Source organism: Cimex lectularius, unplaced genomic scaffold (assembly GCF_000648675.2).
Source record: "Cimex lectularius strain Harlan isolate CLEC.00 unplaced genomic scaffold, Clec_2.1 scaffold296, whole genome shotgun sequence".
NCBI lineage: Eukaryota > Metazoa > Arthropoda > Insecta > Hemiptera > Cimicidae > Cimex > Cimex lectularius.
Window position 1 is genome coordinate 416,062 of NW_019392844.1, and position 18,746 is coordinate 434,807.

The window sequence follows — 18,746 nt, forward strand, 5'->3', positions numbered from 1 at the left end:
GGATAAAACAAAATATAAAATTCAAACCAAAAACAAACAAATGTTAATCCTGATTTATTTGAGAATAGAATGAAGATTCATTTTGTAAAGAAACACCTTCTCTCGTCTTTCCTTCATTTTAATCCAGTCCTATTCTCTTTAACCATGGAAAGACATCGTCTTGAACCAAGAGTTCACAATATTATTGTGATAATGAGTCAAGTGGATATCAAAGAGGCAGTTGGCGTTTGTCAGAGCGGTAACTTAAAATTAGAAAGTATAGACATGGGCCCAAATAAGTGACCACAAAAGCATGATGGAATGTATCTCATATAATCAATAAATAAAAAATAATCTAAATTACAAATATGAGACCTTGATTGAAAGTGAATCTCTTGAGTTATTTGAAATGTGTCCATAAGTTATTTGAAAAAATGTATTGTCAAAAATTACATTATATATGTGTATAATCAATAAATGTTTTTATTTATATTGATTGTTGATTGTTTTCGGTTTATTTATGTTGAAATGATAACCAAACAAATAAAGTTATTTTTGTGTATATTGTGCTAAATTTATTTCCTATATTTAAATCATCATTGATCTTTTTTGTTTTTTTAACAACGGTTCGCAACAGCAGAGGTCATATCAATCCTCGGAGTTCGAGGTGTCAGTATCTTTGAGTTTTTGAACCCAGGACGTTTACCTTACAGAATGAGCACTGTGAAGATGCCTAAACCTTTGAGGCCACCAACATCCCTTATATAATATTAAATAAATATACATTGTGGTCCAGCATAAACCCAAAACAAAAAATTTGGTCATAGGACATTCTAAGTAGAGTAAAATCCAACCAACCGAACTGTTCTATCTCAATCCTGTCGGAAGTTATTGCGTGTACGCATACAGAAGAGGAGTGAACGGCGATTTTGAAAATTTTAAACACATAAGGCAGGATTTAAAAAAGGAAAGAATTATGTAAGATAACTAAGTCAAATCTCTTTATTATAAAATAAATTTTTTGCCATCGAATAGCAAAAAAAATCCTCTTCTGTTTGCGTTAAATTTACACATTTAAACCTGTTTTGTTTAGAATTCAAGGTTGATTTTACCATTGAAGGGTTGATGTTTTTCAATTTATGATGAATGAAATTTATCAAGTGTCTCTTTTTTTAAAATTCTTAATACTGTAAGAAATTAATTATAAATTAGTGATTAAAGATAAAAGGTAGAAAATTAGAATGATACATTAATATTATTAAATTATTATAAAAATAATAACAATTAAAATAATTAATTTAATTATTTGGACGTTTAATATTATTTATGTACATATTTAAAATGGGAGGTAGATCAAAATCTGTTATGTTATTAATGCATTTATCACCATGTTCAATTTTACATTTTTTAATTTCAAATTTCTCAAACCAATCTAGTTCTCTCCCTTTGTTGAAACTATGTAACACTGTTGTATTTAAATTTGAATTGAAATTGTGTTTTGTTTCTTTTAGATGGTCTTTAAATTCCGAAAATTTGCTCGATTTAGGCAAGTGTTCTTTTACTCTCGTTTTTATTTCTCTACCTCTTTGTCCTATATATTTAATATCACAAACATTACAATTGAGTTGGTAAACCCCGCTTTTTGCCAAGTTGTCTACCTTGTCTTTGGGTTTGGAGAGGATGTTTTTAAGTGAACCCGTACTTCTAAAAGCTATTCTAAAACCTAATTGTTTAACAATTTTACTAACTTTTTCTAATAATTCACCAATGTATGGCAAACAACGGAAACCTAATGATTCATTTGTGGTGGGGTGGCTGAATCCTATTGTTGGTTTTTTATAGTTAATTTTTTTATTCTTTTAACTAGCAACCTATCAATAAATATTTCTATACTCGTTGTTGTTTGCTAAGGTTTTCTAATTCTTTTTTATAGTTATCAGGTGTTAGCGGAAGTCTATGTATTCTAGTATTACATGTATATTATGTATATATATGTATATATATATTCTATGTATATTAGTCTATGTATCCGGTCTATGAGCCAAATGAAACCAGCAGCCTTTTGGGACCATGGATGGGAAGAATCCGCTGGTATCATAGTGTCTGTAGTTGTGGGTTTTCTATATACGTCTATTTCTATTAGGTTGTTTATTATGGACAATTTTAGGTCTAAAAAGTTCAAACAACCATCTTTGTTAATTTCCAATGTAAAATTTATATTTCGGTGTAGAGAATTAATTAGTTGGAGGAATTCTTTGAGATCTTCTAATGTTCCCGACCATATGCATAAAATATCGTCTATGTAGCGTTTCCAGAAATGAACATATTTAATTAATTTGTTCTTTGATTTGAAAAGATTTTTTTCAAAATTATCCATTTCTATTAACATCAGCGTTTGATAAGATTAAAAATAGCTCCTTCTTATAGGAAAATTTAATGCAGAATTCAAAATATGGTTAAAAATTAGAATAGATACTCTAGATCTTGAAAAATGCTAATTTATGGCTTAAGTTTGCATTTTTTTTTAAATCATAACTTCCGACCGGATTGAGATAGAACAGTTCAGTTAGTTGCATTTTACTTTATGTAGGATGTACTATAACCCCCTATGATAAAAATAAAATAAATAAATAACAAATAAAAATATAAAAAACTGAAACTCCTATTTTGTTGTTTATTTCAAACTACATTTAATCATTATATTATTATATACTTATTTTAATTTGAACAAGATCAGAATTCATGAGTTTTAATCAAAATGGTTTAATTATGGTTTGAAAGAAAATTCACCAAAACAATGGAAAATCATTTAGGGTTAGATTAAAATTTAACAATTTATTACCTTGTTTTGTTTTTAATGGTGTGTAGTACTTCCTCTGGCCTTCCTCATGGCTTCAGGCACCTAGCTAATAAGCGGCCTTGTCTTGTCAAACAATCCGACTTTTCAACAAAAGCTGTTCGGCGCTACGTGATATCTCATCCCATAAGTGATCTATGGGATACATCCTCCAAGTATCAGGTGACAACTCATGCAGTCGAGCATTATCATGCGTTAATGCAGTCTCCGATAAACAGAAAGGGGTCACAGCTTCCAGAAGAACTTCCTCGTACTCTATAAATGTAAACGGTAAGTTATTAATGTTGTGATTATGTTTTTACATCATTAGCCTGGATATGCGGTGTTAACGCCTGAAAAAATGAGTAAAGAGGAACTCTGGAAAGTAGTCAACTGCCTTAAAACTAGTTCACTGGCCGAGGGTCAATTCCAAGATATTGCAGTGGAAGAAAAGGGTACTTAAAGTCAAACACAAGTAATTAATACAAATTTTTTTTTAATATAAAAAATATAACAATATATACGTACACATTATTAAATTAACACTTATGTAGATATTTAACAAAACATTTCACTGTCTTCGACAGGACATCTCATACGATGCTCCAATCACACAAAGTACAATAACAAACAGATCACATGGTTGTTACTTAAGGTTTTTATAATCGCAATATATACAAAGACATTTTTATAAAAATATAAATTCTTTTCTTTTTGAAAAAAAAGCCCATTTGTAAATATTTTCCTTCCAGACCCTTACAATGATGAGCCTCGGCATCAAATTTCTTTAAAATCACACACAAAAAAATTGATTTCAAATAAATCAAATGCAATTAACTAATTTGCTCAATAAAAGCCAGATCTTGCTTACTTGACTGTTTTGTAATTTTGAGAATACATAGAAGGCAAATAGAATTTATTTTTCAAAAATACAAAATAATTATAGACAGTATTTACAAAACTTATGAATCATAAAGAGGAAGTAAAGGATTTATTTTAAATTATGAGTAAAGAAAAATTATCATCGGTAAAACAAGGACAATATAAATTATTATACATACTTTAAAACGTTTCAAATTATTTAGTACAACATAGTATTTTACCTATTCTAAAAATCCATAACTTATAGGTTTTTATACGGTTTTTTTTGCCTTTTTTTTTAACAGGCACCTTTAATACAAAGATTTAGATCGAATTGTAAATTAAACTATTAATGTAGTTTATAGCTAAACTCGAAACAATTAAAATCTATAAATATATTATTACAAATATAATAGTGGCACAAAACAAGAAAATTCCTTGTAAACACAAATATTTTAAATTAAATTAAGTCAATAACATTCAGCATGGTATATAGATTTTAAAAAAACTGAAACTGTATTTTAAACGTTTAACTAGAAAATCTTGGTGATATTTCGAAAGAAAAACACCCGCTAACCAGTATGAATTGTATGTATCGATATTTAAAAGAAAAACACGAAATTTTGAAAATCGTCAGATGGAAGCAGAACAAAATGATTAGGTACATATTTTAACTTACATTGTAAACACAAAACTTTATTAAATTGAAATTTACTTAAAAATAATTGCTATATTTAACAAGGTTTTGGCAAGGCTTTAACCACACCATTATCTTTGTTAAATAAGATGTGATGATTGTATTGAGTTATAGATGGGTTTTTTTGGGAATACAATCAGAATTTTTTTCTTAACATATACAATGTATTTAATATTGGAACATCATTAATAAAAAAAATACCACTGTTAGTAACTAAAAATAGACTGATTTCTGAAGATACAATTCGGATAACATCCAGACTGATTTTTTCCAACAAAATTTAGACAAAGCACCTTTTTTTCTGGACAGACCTAACCCAATGTCAGAGTTAATGATAAAATTGTTGTAAGTTAATTTCAGAAAACATTTAGCAAACATTTTTGTTCTTGTATTTGAAGGCACAGATTTGAAATTTACTCGTGGAAATATAACGGGTGAAGTAATTCTATAAGGAATAAGTGCAGAAGTTTCCGGCTAGGAAAATAATTTTGACCAGAATCCCAGTGAAGATCTTCCCGACGAATTTTCTCGCCCGAGTGTACAAGAAATGTTTACAGGGGTGAAGCTAATAAATTTTTTTTGTCGCTTCGTTGCTTTGAACAATTTTGAAATATTGTCAAAGAACTTGTCACAATAATTGAAAATGCTTTTTATTTACAAAAAAAAAATTAATGAACCAATGAATTTTGTTGTATATGTATGTATAGAATTTTGTTCATGGTTTTCCTATTTTATTATATAATAATATAATATACATTTTTTTTTGGAAGTTTATAAATAACAATGCTAGTAAAAATGTGTATCAAATAATTGCTATGTGTGTATAAATTTATGGATCAGTTTTGTTCGTGTGCTTGTTCTTAAATCCTGAACATTATTTTCATTTCTATGGCCATAAAAGTTATGTACATGATATTTATCTGTATTCACAGTGTTTTAAAGTCAACTACCTGTAAAAACTATCAGTTATAAGAACTAAGTTCTTAAATCTCTTGTATATTTTTATAAACAATCTCTAATGTGTATGTATTGATCGGGAAAAAAAATCCCAACTGCATTCCGAAAAAACCACCAATTATACTTTATTAATTCTTAAATAACACTTTTACAATAAGATTTCTCCTTGAACTATGGAACTTAATAGTGTAATTATGTCGTAGTTAGAAATCTTGAAAATTATATCCATAGCCTCAATTTATATTAATTTTTAAGAAAATGCTCACTTGTTTAATAATCTGAAAAGTTTTAACATATGTGAGAAAAAAATTATATTTAATTGGAATAAAAATTGTAAACATATTTGAAGAATAGAGACTTCAATTTAACTAATTTTTGGTGTGCCACTATATACAACGAACATTTACTTTTTTTTCACTTTTGTTTAAATAAGTTATTTTATAATAATTTTATTATATGCGTATTTATTGTATACTTTTAAAAAACTCACATGGGAGCCAATAGTCCACGTTTATAATTTATCTTCTAATTGGTTAAAATATCAAGAAACGATCCAAGTTTGGATGTTTCTTTTTTCTTTTTTATAACTTGCCTATTCTTTTTCTTCACGTTCTGAGCTTTCGTTTATCTGCTTCTGGTCGTTTACATTCATAGTGCCAAATTTGAAATACTTGAGCAAGGTGACTTTAGCCGAAGGAGACCCCTTCTGCGAGGAACGTCGCCTTAAGCCCGATTTCTGTTTTTCCTTCGAAGCGCTCTTTCTATGCCTCGTGAGCCAGTCTTTGCTATGGCTTTTAGGCGTACGCATGCAATGGTGGTCGTGAGGTGATGTTCCGTCTTTGACTAGATCGGGCAAATTCAGCGTTGGGCTTTCTAAAATCAAATGAAACCACAAAAAAAGAAAACTGTAGATCCTTAAAGCATAAAGGGAAAAAAATTAAAGAATCTTTTAAAATCTGTTTTTTTAAATTAAAATTACAAAATTTACTTCAGTATTTCATGGAGGCATGCCTTGGCATTACTGAAGCAAATAGAACGACACTCACTGCTGCCCTGAAAGTCATCATGAATCCACTACATCAATAGCAGATCATCATAAAAATTCTTAAAGCTTTGTAAGGAATCACTTCAAAGTTCTGGGGATGCCTGACAAAATTAAATTTTTATATTAAAAAAGAAAAATTAAATAAAAATAACCAACAGGGCAGACTAGGGAAAACAGATCCCAGTTAATTCTGACAATATCTTGTATAAAGTCTCCAAGTCTGTGTATGGGTCGGAAGGTATGGGAAAAAAAGACTAAAATTCATGTAAGCCTTGGGAAGTATGTCACTGTCTTTCAGGCCAAGACTGTGACTCTTTAACACTGTGCCAGAGAGATCAAAAGGCAGGGTATTATCAACAAACCTACTCTGGCAGTAAAGTGGCACTAAAAGCGTCTAAAAAAATCTAGAGCGTTTTCATCAAGGTTGGGAAAACAACAAAACTAGCCTTTTTGAGTACCAAGGGCATGCAGGACAGGAGCAATGATCAGGAGGCCTGTGAATTGGCTAAGTTCAATCAGGACTCCTTTTGCAGGATAACCAGCTAAAAACCCAGATCCATCAGACAATGGTTTAAAAATAAGTCCTCAGTTCAATGGGAAAGTATTTCAATGAAATAGTTCAAAGTAGGTCTAGAATGATAGTGGGTCTCGGAGCAGCAGAAGCCTGTGCAGATATTACCAGGAAAAAGAAGAAACATCAATGACAACTGTTGGTACGAGGGACTATGTAGGCTGAGATTCGTATTCCTAGGAGAGAAAAGCCAACTCTTCAACAAAACTTTCGGATCTGGATCAAAAATCTTAAACTTAACAATGAACCATAGACAATGATGGAGAGTGTGAGTCCAGGTTGTGTAAAGTCATAAACAGGCCGAATTGTTTTAACCTTTAACTTTCAATAGTTACTCAAAGCTATGTTAATGCTAAACCAAAAATTAGTAAAATGTTTTTAAAAAATCTATTTTTTTTACCTTTAATAGGAGTCAATTGTAACCTAGGTCTTTTGTTGGATTTTTCTGGAGATAAGTCATTATTTTTATATAAGCCAAAAGGTGCTTTCCTTTTTCTCTGAAATACTTTATAACTACTGCAATCTATGCAATAAAATAAAATAAAAAAGTATTATAAAATTATGTAATTTTTTATTTTATTGTATTTAATCATTTACCTTTTATTTGGCAAGATACTCTAATTTTCTTGTTTTGATAAAGATTAGGATACATACAATCTGCATCGTATGCTTCACCGCCTAGCAGAATATCGCATTCCTGTTTTTCGATCGTGCAAGGCCTCCAAACTTTATACGTCGAATCGTCAGAAGCTGTCACCAACTGAAAATATCGTTAAAAAAGTGTCAGGAAAAATTTTGGGTTTTTTTTTATTGTTCTAACCTTTACACCGCTTGATTGGCACCAATCGACGCAGGTGACTTCGCTAGTGTGCCCTTTGAGCAGGACCAAAGGGATTTCGGGTACGTCGACAGACCAGACGTATGCCACGCCGTTTGTCGAACCACTTGCGACATACCTACCATCTGGGCTGACCGCATTCCTGATGTAATAACTTGAAACGGTGTGACCTTCAAATTGTTTGACTGTATATTTAAAAAAAAAAATTGAATTAAATTATGTACTTTATACAAACATGTTTTTTATAAAATAAAAATATACAAACTTGGTTCTTCCCTATATGATGCGATATCATAACAATACATACAGTTTGATACGCAATTGGCATAAAGCTTCATTCTGCACGGGCTTACTGCCAGACTGGAAAACCCTTTCCACTTTTGCTCTGGCGGGCACTTCAATTCGACCAAGGGCAACGGTTTGTGTAATCTTATGGTATAAAGTCGCCTCATGTCCCATCCCTTAATTAATCTAAAATACGACAGTTGAAAATTACTTTTACCCTGATGAATCGAATGCAGGTAAAGGTTTGAAGGTAAAAGAGGCAGGTGTAATCTGTCCTAAAATCAAATTCACATAAGCGTGTACAAGCCGATTGAAATTTTCAGGTCCTGGTAGAGATGAAATGGCTCAGTGAACTTGCGGTTAAAAAAAACCCTCACTGAAACCGGCAAACATCGTATAACATGGTATACCCTTTAAGAACTGTTTGTATTTGTCAGTTGAGTTGGTTCCCAAAAGAAAATTCATTGAATCTAAAGTGTGTTTTGAAGTTTCCTCATTACCGTTGTAGAGTCTACACCGTGTTGGTTGATACCAATCTGTCTCAGCAGAAAAATTTGCACTTAATACTATGTTGGTGTGGTCCTTTCCTTCCAAATATAAATTGTGTAATGCGGTTTGCCATTCCATGTGTACAGATGTCAAGTTTGGGGTATTCAACCGTATGATCAGTTGGAAAAATTGTTAAAGTACTTTATCAAGCAGTTATATGCCTTGCCATCTTGTACTCCAAATTACATGCACAGAACCATGTTGATCCCTTATTTCGGCAAGCGTTAAAGCTCCATTTTGAATATATATACAAAACCCTAAAACTCCCTGGTCGTTAGACAAAAATTACAGTTCAGTAGATAATAAAAATATTTTTTGGCATGAGCACTGGAGTTCCATGTCAGAGAGATATATCCTTTCTGATTCTCCTGGGACAATAATTCTGAATGGATGATAAAATTCCAAGGTGTTCTTTCCAATATAAGGCCTAGTTTTTGGAGGGAACACTGGAAACAGAAGATTACTTTTGTACAAGAAGCTCGACCGAAATCTCAATGTGTTCTCCATGAGGAAAGAGAAACATGTAAGAACACTAAAACAGGGATCTCTGACTTTTCAAAATCCGAGGTAAACTTCTGGCCCTTAACTCCACCCTCTTGATAGGCTGCCAGAGAAATCCAAAAATGTGCTCTTTGTAAATACAAGGGAAAAGGAAACCATCGTGCAATTTTTGGCTAAATGTACCATTCTATTCGAGATTCATGGTTCATATTTGGGTAGTGCTGTGGCCTCGATAGAAAATATAGTCCTAGTCAAACTTTTAAATGAGCAAAGACTGCAGCTAATACAATTCGCTCGTTACACCTGGTTTTACTGCTGGGAATGGGTAAAATAATTCAATTTTTGATTAGAAGAAATTTTTACTTAATTAATGGTATATAAATATCTTGTTTTCTTTTTGGCATTTGTGTTCTTTTTCTTTCTAATTATGATATAAAACACAGAAAATATATTTTATTGGCTATTTCATTATCAGTAATCTCCACTCCAAGCAGACAGATATTCCATTACTGTAAACACATTTTTTAATTGTTTTGTTATTGAACGGCTGAAATTTCATGCCCTAACAATTATGCCCCTTCTGAGTGCTATAAAGCTCAGACTCATAAACTAATCTATCCTATTATCATCCAAAGCTTTAATTTATCCATTTAAAATACTTGATTTGGAAGGTCAAATGTACACAAAAAAACATTTTCAATTATAAAATTTATTCCTGTTCTTTAATTAGAATTTCAAATTTTTGTTCCATAATTTAAACTTTACCTGTAGGCTTGTATGACCAATAATAATATTAATCTATTTATATTTAATGATCTAAATGAACATGTTAATTATTTCAATTAATTATTCCTTTTTTTTTAGTATGGTCTTGGTTGAGATGAAAAAGCTAGTATCACAAGCGGGATTTGAACCCACAACCTTCAGCTCAATACGCCGCTGCTCTAACGACTTGAGCTACCGTGACTTTGATCCACTCGGACAATTCCCTATCTATATCTTATTAGTTTTCACTTAGATGATGATGATGATGATGATGATGATGAGCATTTCACAGTCAAAATCTGGATCACTGCAAAACAGTTTGTCCTTGCTTTTTTCAACTATTTAACTGGTATTGATCCACAAATACAAATATTTTTTAAACATTTTATTGAAATCAGATATGTATACATAAATATTTGTATGCATAACTGAAATGAAATTAACACAAAAAATACTGAACTGTCATTTTCATTCAACACTGGAAAAGGGATTCTTAATTAGATTAATGAACATTAATGAGTTTTTGAACGAAAAAAAATTTATGTAACGTTATAAGATGTTAAATTTGTATTGTTGATTTATTAATGAACACCATTATAAGCTACCAAGAACAGAAAAATAATAACACATTTGTTATCTATACAAAGTTCATTATTTATTGCAAATGTATAGAATTGGCGAATTATTAGAGTAACAAGGCGAAGAAAAAAAAGAGAAATAAAGATTCAAGCAGTCTAGTTAACTGTCCCATGTTTTCCATTCCATGCCCTCAGGAGGTTTGATAGACACTTTGCCCTGTTTGACGGCGTTCCAGTTGGTGTTCAGTTCAGTCCCGCCCGATTCGACAAAGGACTTGTTCATCGCTTTCTTCACTTCATCCGAACCTTCGGCGTAGATCTTCTGGAAGAGCGAGTTGAGGGCTTCTTCGCCTTCGCCCTGTTCCTCCTCGAACTCAGAGACCACTTTGTCCCAGTTCTTCCCCTTCGACGGTTTCTTCTTCTCCTCGATTTTCTCCAAGTTCTTCCAGTTCAGGCCGTCCCTCTTGGCGAGTTTGATTTCCAGTTTAGTCGAAAGCACCTTGTACGACGAGCGAGAAGGTTCGATGGGTTTTTCAAGACGAAGCGTCCTGTCGACAGTCTCGCCGGTGTTCAACGTCAAGGTGAAAAACACCTCCTCATCTTGGAAATCGACTCGTACCTTGTCTGGAACGAAGTTTTTGGCGAAAACTGTCACCACCACCAGCACCTCGGTCTGGTACCAGTCTAATTTATAAGGGAGCGACTTCGGTTTCTGCACCTCGCAGCACCCCTCGCTACTTCCAGTTTCTTTCGTCTCCCCGGCACTCTCTGACATCTTCCGGTCGGAATTTGTTCAGCTCGGCCCGAAATTTAAATTACTTTCTTTTTTCTCCAAACAATCATAACACGCGGAAACCGAATGGGAGGTTATATAAAAAAGCTCGGAGGTTACACTTAACTTATGACTTTTTGTTCTAGACTCCTAGGTTGATAATTATATAAAATCTAATGAACCACCAACGTCCTTCTGACTTTTTAATTTATAAACACAAATAAATACCAACTAACTTTATTGTTTTATAAGCAAGAAACTGTCATATGACAAAATATTATAAAAATTAATATATTTTTCTGATCATTTTTTATAATTATATTAATTATTATAGATAAACTGCTCCACAAAAAAAATGGCACAAAGAACGCAATAAAGACATGATTAAAAGCAGGTGGCAGCGTCAATAGGCTGGATCAACAGAGAAACTCTCGCGTATCAAGAGCACTGTCGATGGGTGGCCTGCAAAGGATACTCATAGAAGAACGGTCATCCTCTTAAGAATAGGCCATGCGAGATTGTCACATGGGCATTTTGGGCCAAAGCCCAGCATGCAGAGAAAAGTTGCTCGATTGTCCAAAATTGAACGGTGAAATTCCTTGGCTCCATACAGGGAGCGAGCAGGGATGCCAGCCAATTTGAAAATTGTGCTTAAGCACGGCAGCAAATGTCTGGGTCCTGTTTTCTCAATTCTCGGAGGAAACAGGGTTGTTCTATTGTATATAGTTATAATTGTTGTGTATACCGAGTTTGTATTGAAAGTGAATGTATTTATTATAATGAATTTGTGATGTGAGAGTGTCGATGGTGGAATATCAAGTACCCCCATCGATACTCAATTAACCTAGCTGTATAATATGTGTAAAGGTTGTGTTAAGAGTGAATGTATTTATTAGTGTGAATGTGTGATGTGAGAGTGTCGATGGTGGAATATCAAGTACCCCCATCGATACTCAATTAAGCTAGTTGTATAATATGTGTAAAGGTTGTATTGAGAATGAATGTATCTATTAGCATGAATGTGTGATGTGAGAGTGTCAAAGGCAGAATATCAAGTACCCCCATCGATCCTCAATTAAGCCAGTTGTATAGTATATGTAAAGGTTGTGGTGAGAGTAAATGTATTTATTAGCATGAAAGTGTGATGTGAGAGGGTCGATGGTGAAATATCGAGTACTTCATTGCCCTAATTGAATTAATGGTATGTAAATTGGAGTGAATGTATTTAAGAATGAACGTGTTTACAACTGCATTTGTTGGGTGCTGGATTGACCTATCTCCCCCAGAGGCCAGAGCCCAACCTTGGTGGTGCCGACGGATGACTGGTCAGCCCCTGACTGCCAACACCCAGAGTGGATGATTCTCGAGTCTGTCGGCAATTTATTGTAAATAGCAAAAGCTTGAATTGCCAGGGAACTACGAGAAGTCAATAGGCTCAACTTGAAAATGTCGGTATTAACAGTACTGAAAAACCAAGTATATAAAAAAATGTAAAAATTTTAAAGTACGCTACTTTTTTTATGGAACAGTGTATTTATTTATTTTATTTTTTTTTTTGTATTTATTATATTAATATTACAATTATAAAATTAGACAATTGAAGATCTTTTTTATGACCGACAATGGGCATGCCAAAAACAGCATAACGCTATAACTATCATTTTCAGCTATTAAACAGATCATGTCATAGCTACAATTTTTAGATTATTAAATTTTACTATAAACTACCATGTGGTTTGAAAATGTAGACCATTGACCAAATTCAAATCTGCGATGTACAGTTCTACCTTCTAAACAAAGCTCATTGATCATTTGAAGTATTTCGAGAGGTAATATTTGAGTACATCTGAGCTTTAATCTCAATTGGTATTTCTGGGCTTTGAATTTGTAGATGGATATAAAATTTAATTAATTAATTTTTTTTAACCATATCTGTTTGTCTACTTATTCCAAAACAATAAACTGCATTCACAAGGATATAGTGCATTTATTATTTCTGACATAATCAATCGCAATAAAAACATCTATTTTATTAAGTTATCCAACTATGAATAAGTTTTAAATTTATTATTTCAGGGGCGTTGTTTGCTGGCTCTTCACCATGACATTACAGGGGTTTGACTAAATAATGGCCTGGTGTTCAGGGGGAAGGGGCTCTTGTGGCTAGCGGTGTTTCCAGGGGCAGAGGGAAACAGGAAAATCTTTTGTCATTTGTTTTTTTTTAATAGTCTTTTGACAATCTAACCATAACCAAAGGTTCCTTTGAGAGGTTAGCAAGGTAAGAAAACAGAAAATAAAAACTGTGACAAAGTTGTAAAAAAAAAAATTTCTACTTCAGGCTTGGCGGCCCATCATATATGCATGCATACACACGAAGAAATCTCATAACCTTTTGTTTAAAGTTTCGTCATTTTTAATCTATATCCCATTCTAATATGCATACATTTTTTAATAAATTTATTTATAGAAAATTGTAAGAATATTTCCTACCCGTCACCGGATGAGCAGCTGAAAATCGTATTTTCGTCCTGAAATGCTATTCCAGTTATAGAAAACTGGTTTCCTGAGTCATCGGCTTTTACTGAAGTTTCCTTCCTCTTTGTTTTCTTAGATTCATTCCCTGAAAATGAATATCTGTTTTTAAAAAAATACTAAATCAAAATTTGCATATTATCAAAAATAAACAGATTTACCTATTTTTACATGGGGATTGTTCAAAACATGATCCTCTGATATATTGAATTCTCCATGCTTTCCTGACCTGACGTCCCAAAATTTAATCGTGCCGTCCCTACCACCAGAAGCATACATATCTACAAGGAAACTTTTTTTAAGTAACGATAAATTGAAAATTTATATAAATTTACTCACAGTCTGTTTCTGGCCTTGGGATAACAGCTTTTACGCTCTGTGCATGGCAGACGAATCTGTGTATACTTTTGACCCTGCCCTCGCCAACGTCCCAAAGAATGCACGTATGGTCACCTGAACTCGTCACAAACTTGTGATCATAATTCGCCCAGTTCAAGTCGAAAATTGCGTTATTATGCGCCTGAACAGCTGAATAAAGTGTGTTAACGTTTAAAAAAAATAAAAAATATATAAAAAAGCAATTGATAATATACTTGTTATCTCAGGCTGTTCTTTGACTTTTAACGTGTCGCACACAGACACTTTTCCATCCTCATTTGCCGCAGCTAACATGTGTTTGTACATAGGGACGTTGCAAAATTTAGTGGCAAAGACTGGACAATACGACGTATGTACGCGCCCTGGGAGGACCTCGATGCTGAAATTTTTAAATACATCTGGAAGGACGTTTTTCAAGTCACGGTACACTGGGTCAATCCTCTTGCAATAACCTGGAGAAATACGCGTTCCTTATACAGAATTTGTTTTTAAAGTTATTTTTAACTAAGCAAACTAGCAAATCCGCCAATTAATTGCGGATCTGCATATTTTTTTACCAATTAGGAAGGATAACAATATTACAAAAGGACAGATCAATCTTTTTTTTTTTTTTTTAAAGGAAATAACATTACGTGTTATATTTTGTCCAGTTGATAAAAAATTATCCACTATTATTTTTACTTTATTTTCATATTTTTCCTTCTCTCTTCTCAGAGAGGGAGAAAGTGGTTAATAACAAATTCCTAGATTTTAAAAAAATTGTTCAAAGTTCATTGAATAGAAGTGGACATTTCATAAGAAATTTCACTAGACTGTGTTCTATGCCCCACAACAGCAATTTTCCAAGGGCAGGGGATGAAGGACCAAATATTTACTTGCGCTTTCAAGCTTTAGTCTCCACCTTCATCTTAAACCTGGGTCTGGGAATGCCTAACATTAAGCAACTCCTGAGAAAATCAGTTAATTTTTAGGTAGGAGCCAGGATACAAGGAGACTGAACGAAATGAAAAGGCTGACAAACTAGCAAAAAGAAAAGCTGCTTTAGACCTAATTTAGAAAAATAATAATTTATACTGGCTAATACTGCTCAAAAATAAGTAAATAGAGAGAAACTTGCCAACTATTCCATGAAACAACGGGCATCGAGACATTCCCTATGAGACGTTACTCCCGAAATGGTACAGCCACTTAGTAAAGGTGACAGTACTGCCTAGAGCGGGGCTTTCCAATGATCCGCAGACCCTTTGGGTGTCCGCCAACCTTAATCGGGTGGTCTGCAGAGAACTTTAAGGAAAATTAATAATTATAAAAATAAATATAAAATGAAAATAATATTTAACAAAACTAATGGGGGACGTGGTAAATCTGGATAATTTTATTTATATCCTGTCACTATCATATAAAAATAGCAGAATACAAATTCATGTTTCACTCTCACATAAAACCAATATGACACCACAAGAATAGCACCTCACTTTATGTGAGTATGAAATACTATGTTCAAAATTTATATTTACATCTTATATTGTATTTTTTTTCCAATAAACATGTTTTGTAATTTACCGAGGCCCTGAAGATGACCCAAATAAAAGTATAAACATTGTCCAAAAAATGGAAAAAGTGGTTTTTCTAGACTACCTCATTCTTGACTGCTCCTCATGAATCCAACAAATTATGGAACAACAGGTCATTAAGAAACACACATTTTTACAGACTTTCTTCAAGCATAATTACTCGTGGAATACTGGGGGGGATCCATCAATGACCATTGCAAAAAAAAAAATCTCTTGGGATATCAGACATCAAATGCTTTCAGATAGATTTTTTTTTTTTTTTTTTTTTTTTAAGTCAATCTGAAATCAACATAAAGGCTTCTTAATTGGTCAAGCAGACCATGAAATTAGTGAATTCAACATAAAAGATGGAGTCATTGATTTATTTTTTTGTCCAGATAAAGTTGAAAATCATCTGCGAATGTGGTTTTTATTGCCAAAATAAAAATGGGTAGGAAAAACATTCAATAATTAATTTCAGATAAATTTAATTAGTTTCCTATAAGTTGATAAAATATTATCAAAAAAATAGTAATTTCGTACTCGTATCCGGCGTTTCTAATTTTTCTTAGGCCAGGGCTTCTCAAATGGTCCGCCAACCCTAACTAGGGGCTCCTTTAAGAAAAAGTAATAATTATAAAAATAAACGGAGAATGAATAAGTAAAATTTAAAAACTAATAACAATGAGTTCTGAAAATGACAGTTTTTATTTTGCAGGAGCAGTCATTGTGTTCTCCACAGGCATGTTTTAGCTACGAAACAGAGCCAACCTCTTTTAAGAAAGTTTTGGAAGAGTTTGTTCAAATTATTAATCATTTCAAATCGCTACCATTGGAGTCAAAACTTTTCACAAAACTATGGGACGATATGGGAAGCTTTCATCATTCCCTGCTTCTCCATGCAGAAGTGAAGTGGCTGTCTCTCGATATAGTCTGAAGTTTTATCTTGTTGATGGGCCACAATGTCAATTTGGCCGACGTTTTCAATGATGAGAAATGGCAATGTATACTGTTGTTTTTAAGTATCATAACTTTCGATGCAAAAAACAATTGTGAAGTGTTTGGTGACCATTAATTAATAATTATTTGGAGATTGTGACATGCAGTCTTGTGTGATGTTATAAACCTTTATCACACAAGATCACATCTCATCACCAAATAATCAGCAAATGACAAAGTTCACGCCTTCAAAAGAAAAATCCAATTTTGGGTTGAATCTGTTGAAAAGGTGTTTTCCTGTATAAAGTGATTTCTTTTAGAATAAAACAAACTGGAACTTGTGAAGGGGACATAGATTGATGAAATATATGAACGCCTTCAAAGTTGGGAGTTGTCCTTTAGACACTACTTCTCAATGGCTCAAGGCACAATGCTGCAAGACCACGAATGGGTGGTCAAACCGTTTTCAGTTTTGACAAAGCCAATCTGTCTATTTTCAAGAGAATATGAAAATTTTGATAGACTCCCCATTGAAATCTACTTTCGAGTACGATACTAACCACCATTTTTGACTCACTTGGAAAACCAAAAATTTCAACCTGTTGTTGAAAAAAAAAACTTTTTCTCGTTCCATTTGCCTCAATTTACCTATGAAAATCAGATTTTCTATCTACACAGCTACCAGATGCTGAACCTGACATCTGTCTCCAACTATCCAAAATTAAAACCAACATATCCAAATTGTGCAGGCTAAAACAACCTCACTCTTCCAATTAATTCATTAATCATTAATGTTCAAATTATTACTTTTGAAATTGGCTCAAGTTTTTACATAAATCAATATGTCAATTAAATGTTTGTTTTCATAATATCCCCCTCCATCATCTAATTAGGATTGGACTGGCTAATTTATTACATATTATAAATATATAATTTTAAATACTTGAATGAAAGGGGCCAGCCCTGGATTTTGTTTTGGAAAAGAGGTCCGCTGGCTAAAAAGTTTGGAAAGCCCTGGCCTAGAGCAATTATCTAAGCACTTCCAGGGCCTAGAAATAAATGTTAGAACAAGCAAAATTGTCCCTTCACCCTTTGAACCAGAACTGCTAAAAGCGGAACTGAAAAGGGCGAAACATCGTAGTTTTATGTCCTTTTGTGCAACTTTGAATATTGCCTGCCTATTCTGACATATCAACACCTATAAAAATAAAGGGGACCCTGGAAAGTTCTAAACTGCCTTAGGGTTTTCGAGGAAATAATGAATGGTCAATTCAACAAAACATCTTTTAGACTGTAGACACCAGTGGCCTGGAAAAAAATAAGAAAATAATTGTTTGTCAAAACAGTCAACAAATTATTGTATACTCTGATCAAACCTGTGTTTCAAGTGAAATTTTTATAACATAATAAACCGCCAATAATCAACGAGTATTATGTGTTATCATGGTCGACAAGTCAGTGAACTCATGTTGAACCAGCACTTGGTCGCTCGTTGTGTCTTCACTTGCAGTTTTGTTTAACTATTCAAACACGTTTAGGCACTGCGCCTTTTTCAATGAGGAACTGTTCTTTAATAATTCCCCAACCCGCAAGGGAAGACGGAATAAGTGACCCATTGCCGGTTCACCAATTTTTGAATAAAAATAAACAAGAGGTTGTCACATTATAAGATTAAAACTACAAATATTTAGTGATTAGTAATACAAAAGTGACAAGCACCAACATGAACATTTTTACAACCCTGATGATGACAATCATCAAAAACTCAACAATAAACCACATATTTTTATCTGAATGACAGAAGTATTTTGTCACACCCAACGAGTTCTTGTCATTAAGCGTTAATTGTTTCTTAATTAAAATATATTTATACGGTACGATTTTTTTTCTTATTGAAATAAGGAAAAATGTCAACAAAAAACATGACAACTAACTCACTCAATCCCAATCTCATCCTTTCGATGTTTTCTATTATGTTCATCGCGCCGGATGACTCGAAATTTCTTTTTTAAAGCCAATATTAATAAAATTCAAAACTCAACGCGGATAATTAAAATATTTTTTTAAAAACAACGGCATGGGGGAGAAACTGAGTTTGAAACCTCACGGT

At 32.9% G+C, this 18,746-nt stretch overlaps 2 protein-coding genes across 4 annotated transcripts; both read right to left on the bottom strand.

The window, feature by feature from the left end:
• Positions 1-5,086: 5,086 nt before the first annotated feature.
• Positions 5,087-18,725, bottom strand: LOC106665479 (protein lethal(2)denticleless). 3 transcript variants are annotated; one of them, XM_014391925.2, is made up of 10 exons: positions 18,575-18,725; positions 14,360-14,596; positions 14,106-14,294; positions 13,928-14,047; positions 13,725-13,854; positions 8,050-8,255; positions 7,767-7,969; positions 7,544-7,706; positions 7,347-7,469; positions 5,087-6,203 (listed from the first exon to the last, which is right to left on the bottom strand). In XM_014391925.2, the coding sequence occupies exons 1-10, from the start codon at positions 18,615-18,617 to the stop codon at positions 5,923-5,925; spliced, it is 1,695 nt and encodes a 564-aa protein (XP_014247411.1). In that variant the 5' UTR covers positions 18,618-18,725; the 3' UTR covers positions 5,087-5,922. The 3 variants fall into 3 exon arrangements, with proteins under 3 accessions (XP_014247411.1, XP_024084418.1, XP_024084419.1); XM_024228650.1 differs by having other exon boundaries at positions 18,571-18,687; XM_024228651.1 differs by lacking the exon at positions 18,575-18,725 and adding an exon at positions 16,241-16,345.
• Positions 10,510-11,428, bottom strand: LOC106665480 (protein SGT1 homolog). Its single transcript, XM_014391926.2, has one exon. It carries the CDS (start codon positions 11,235-11,237, stop codon positions 10,623-10,625), a length of 615 nt encoding a protein of 204 aa, XP_014247412.1. The 5' UTR covers positions 11,238-11,428; the 3' UTR covers positions 10,510-10,622.
• Positions 18,726-18,746: the final 21 nt, after the last annotated feature.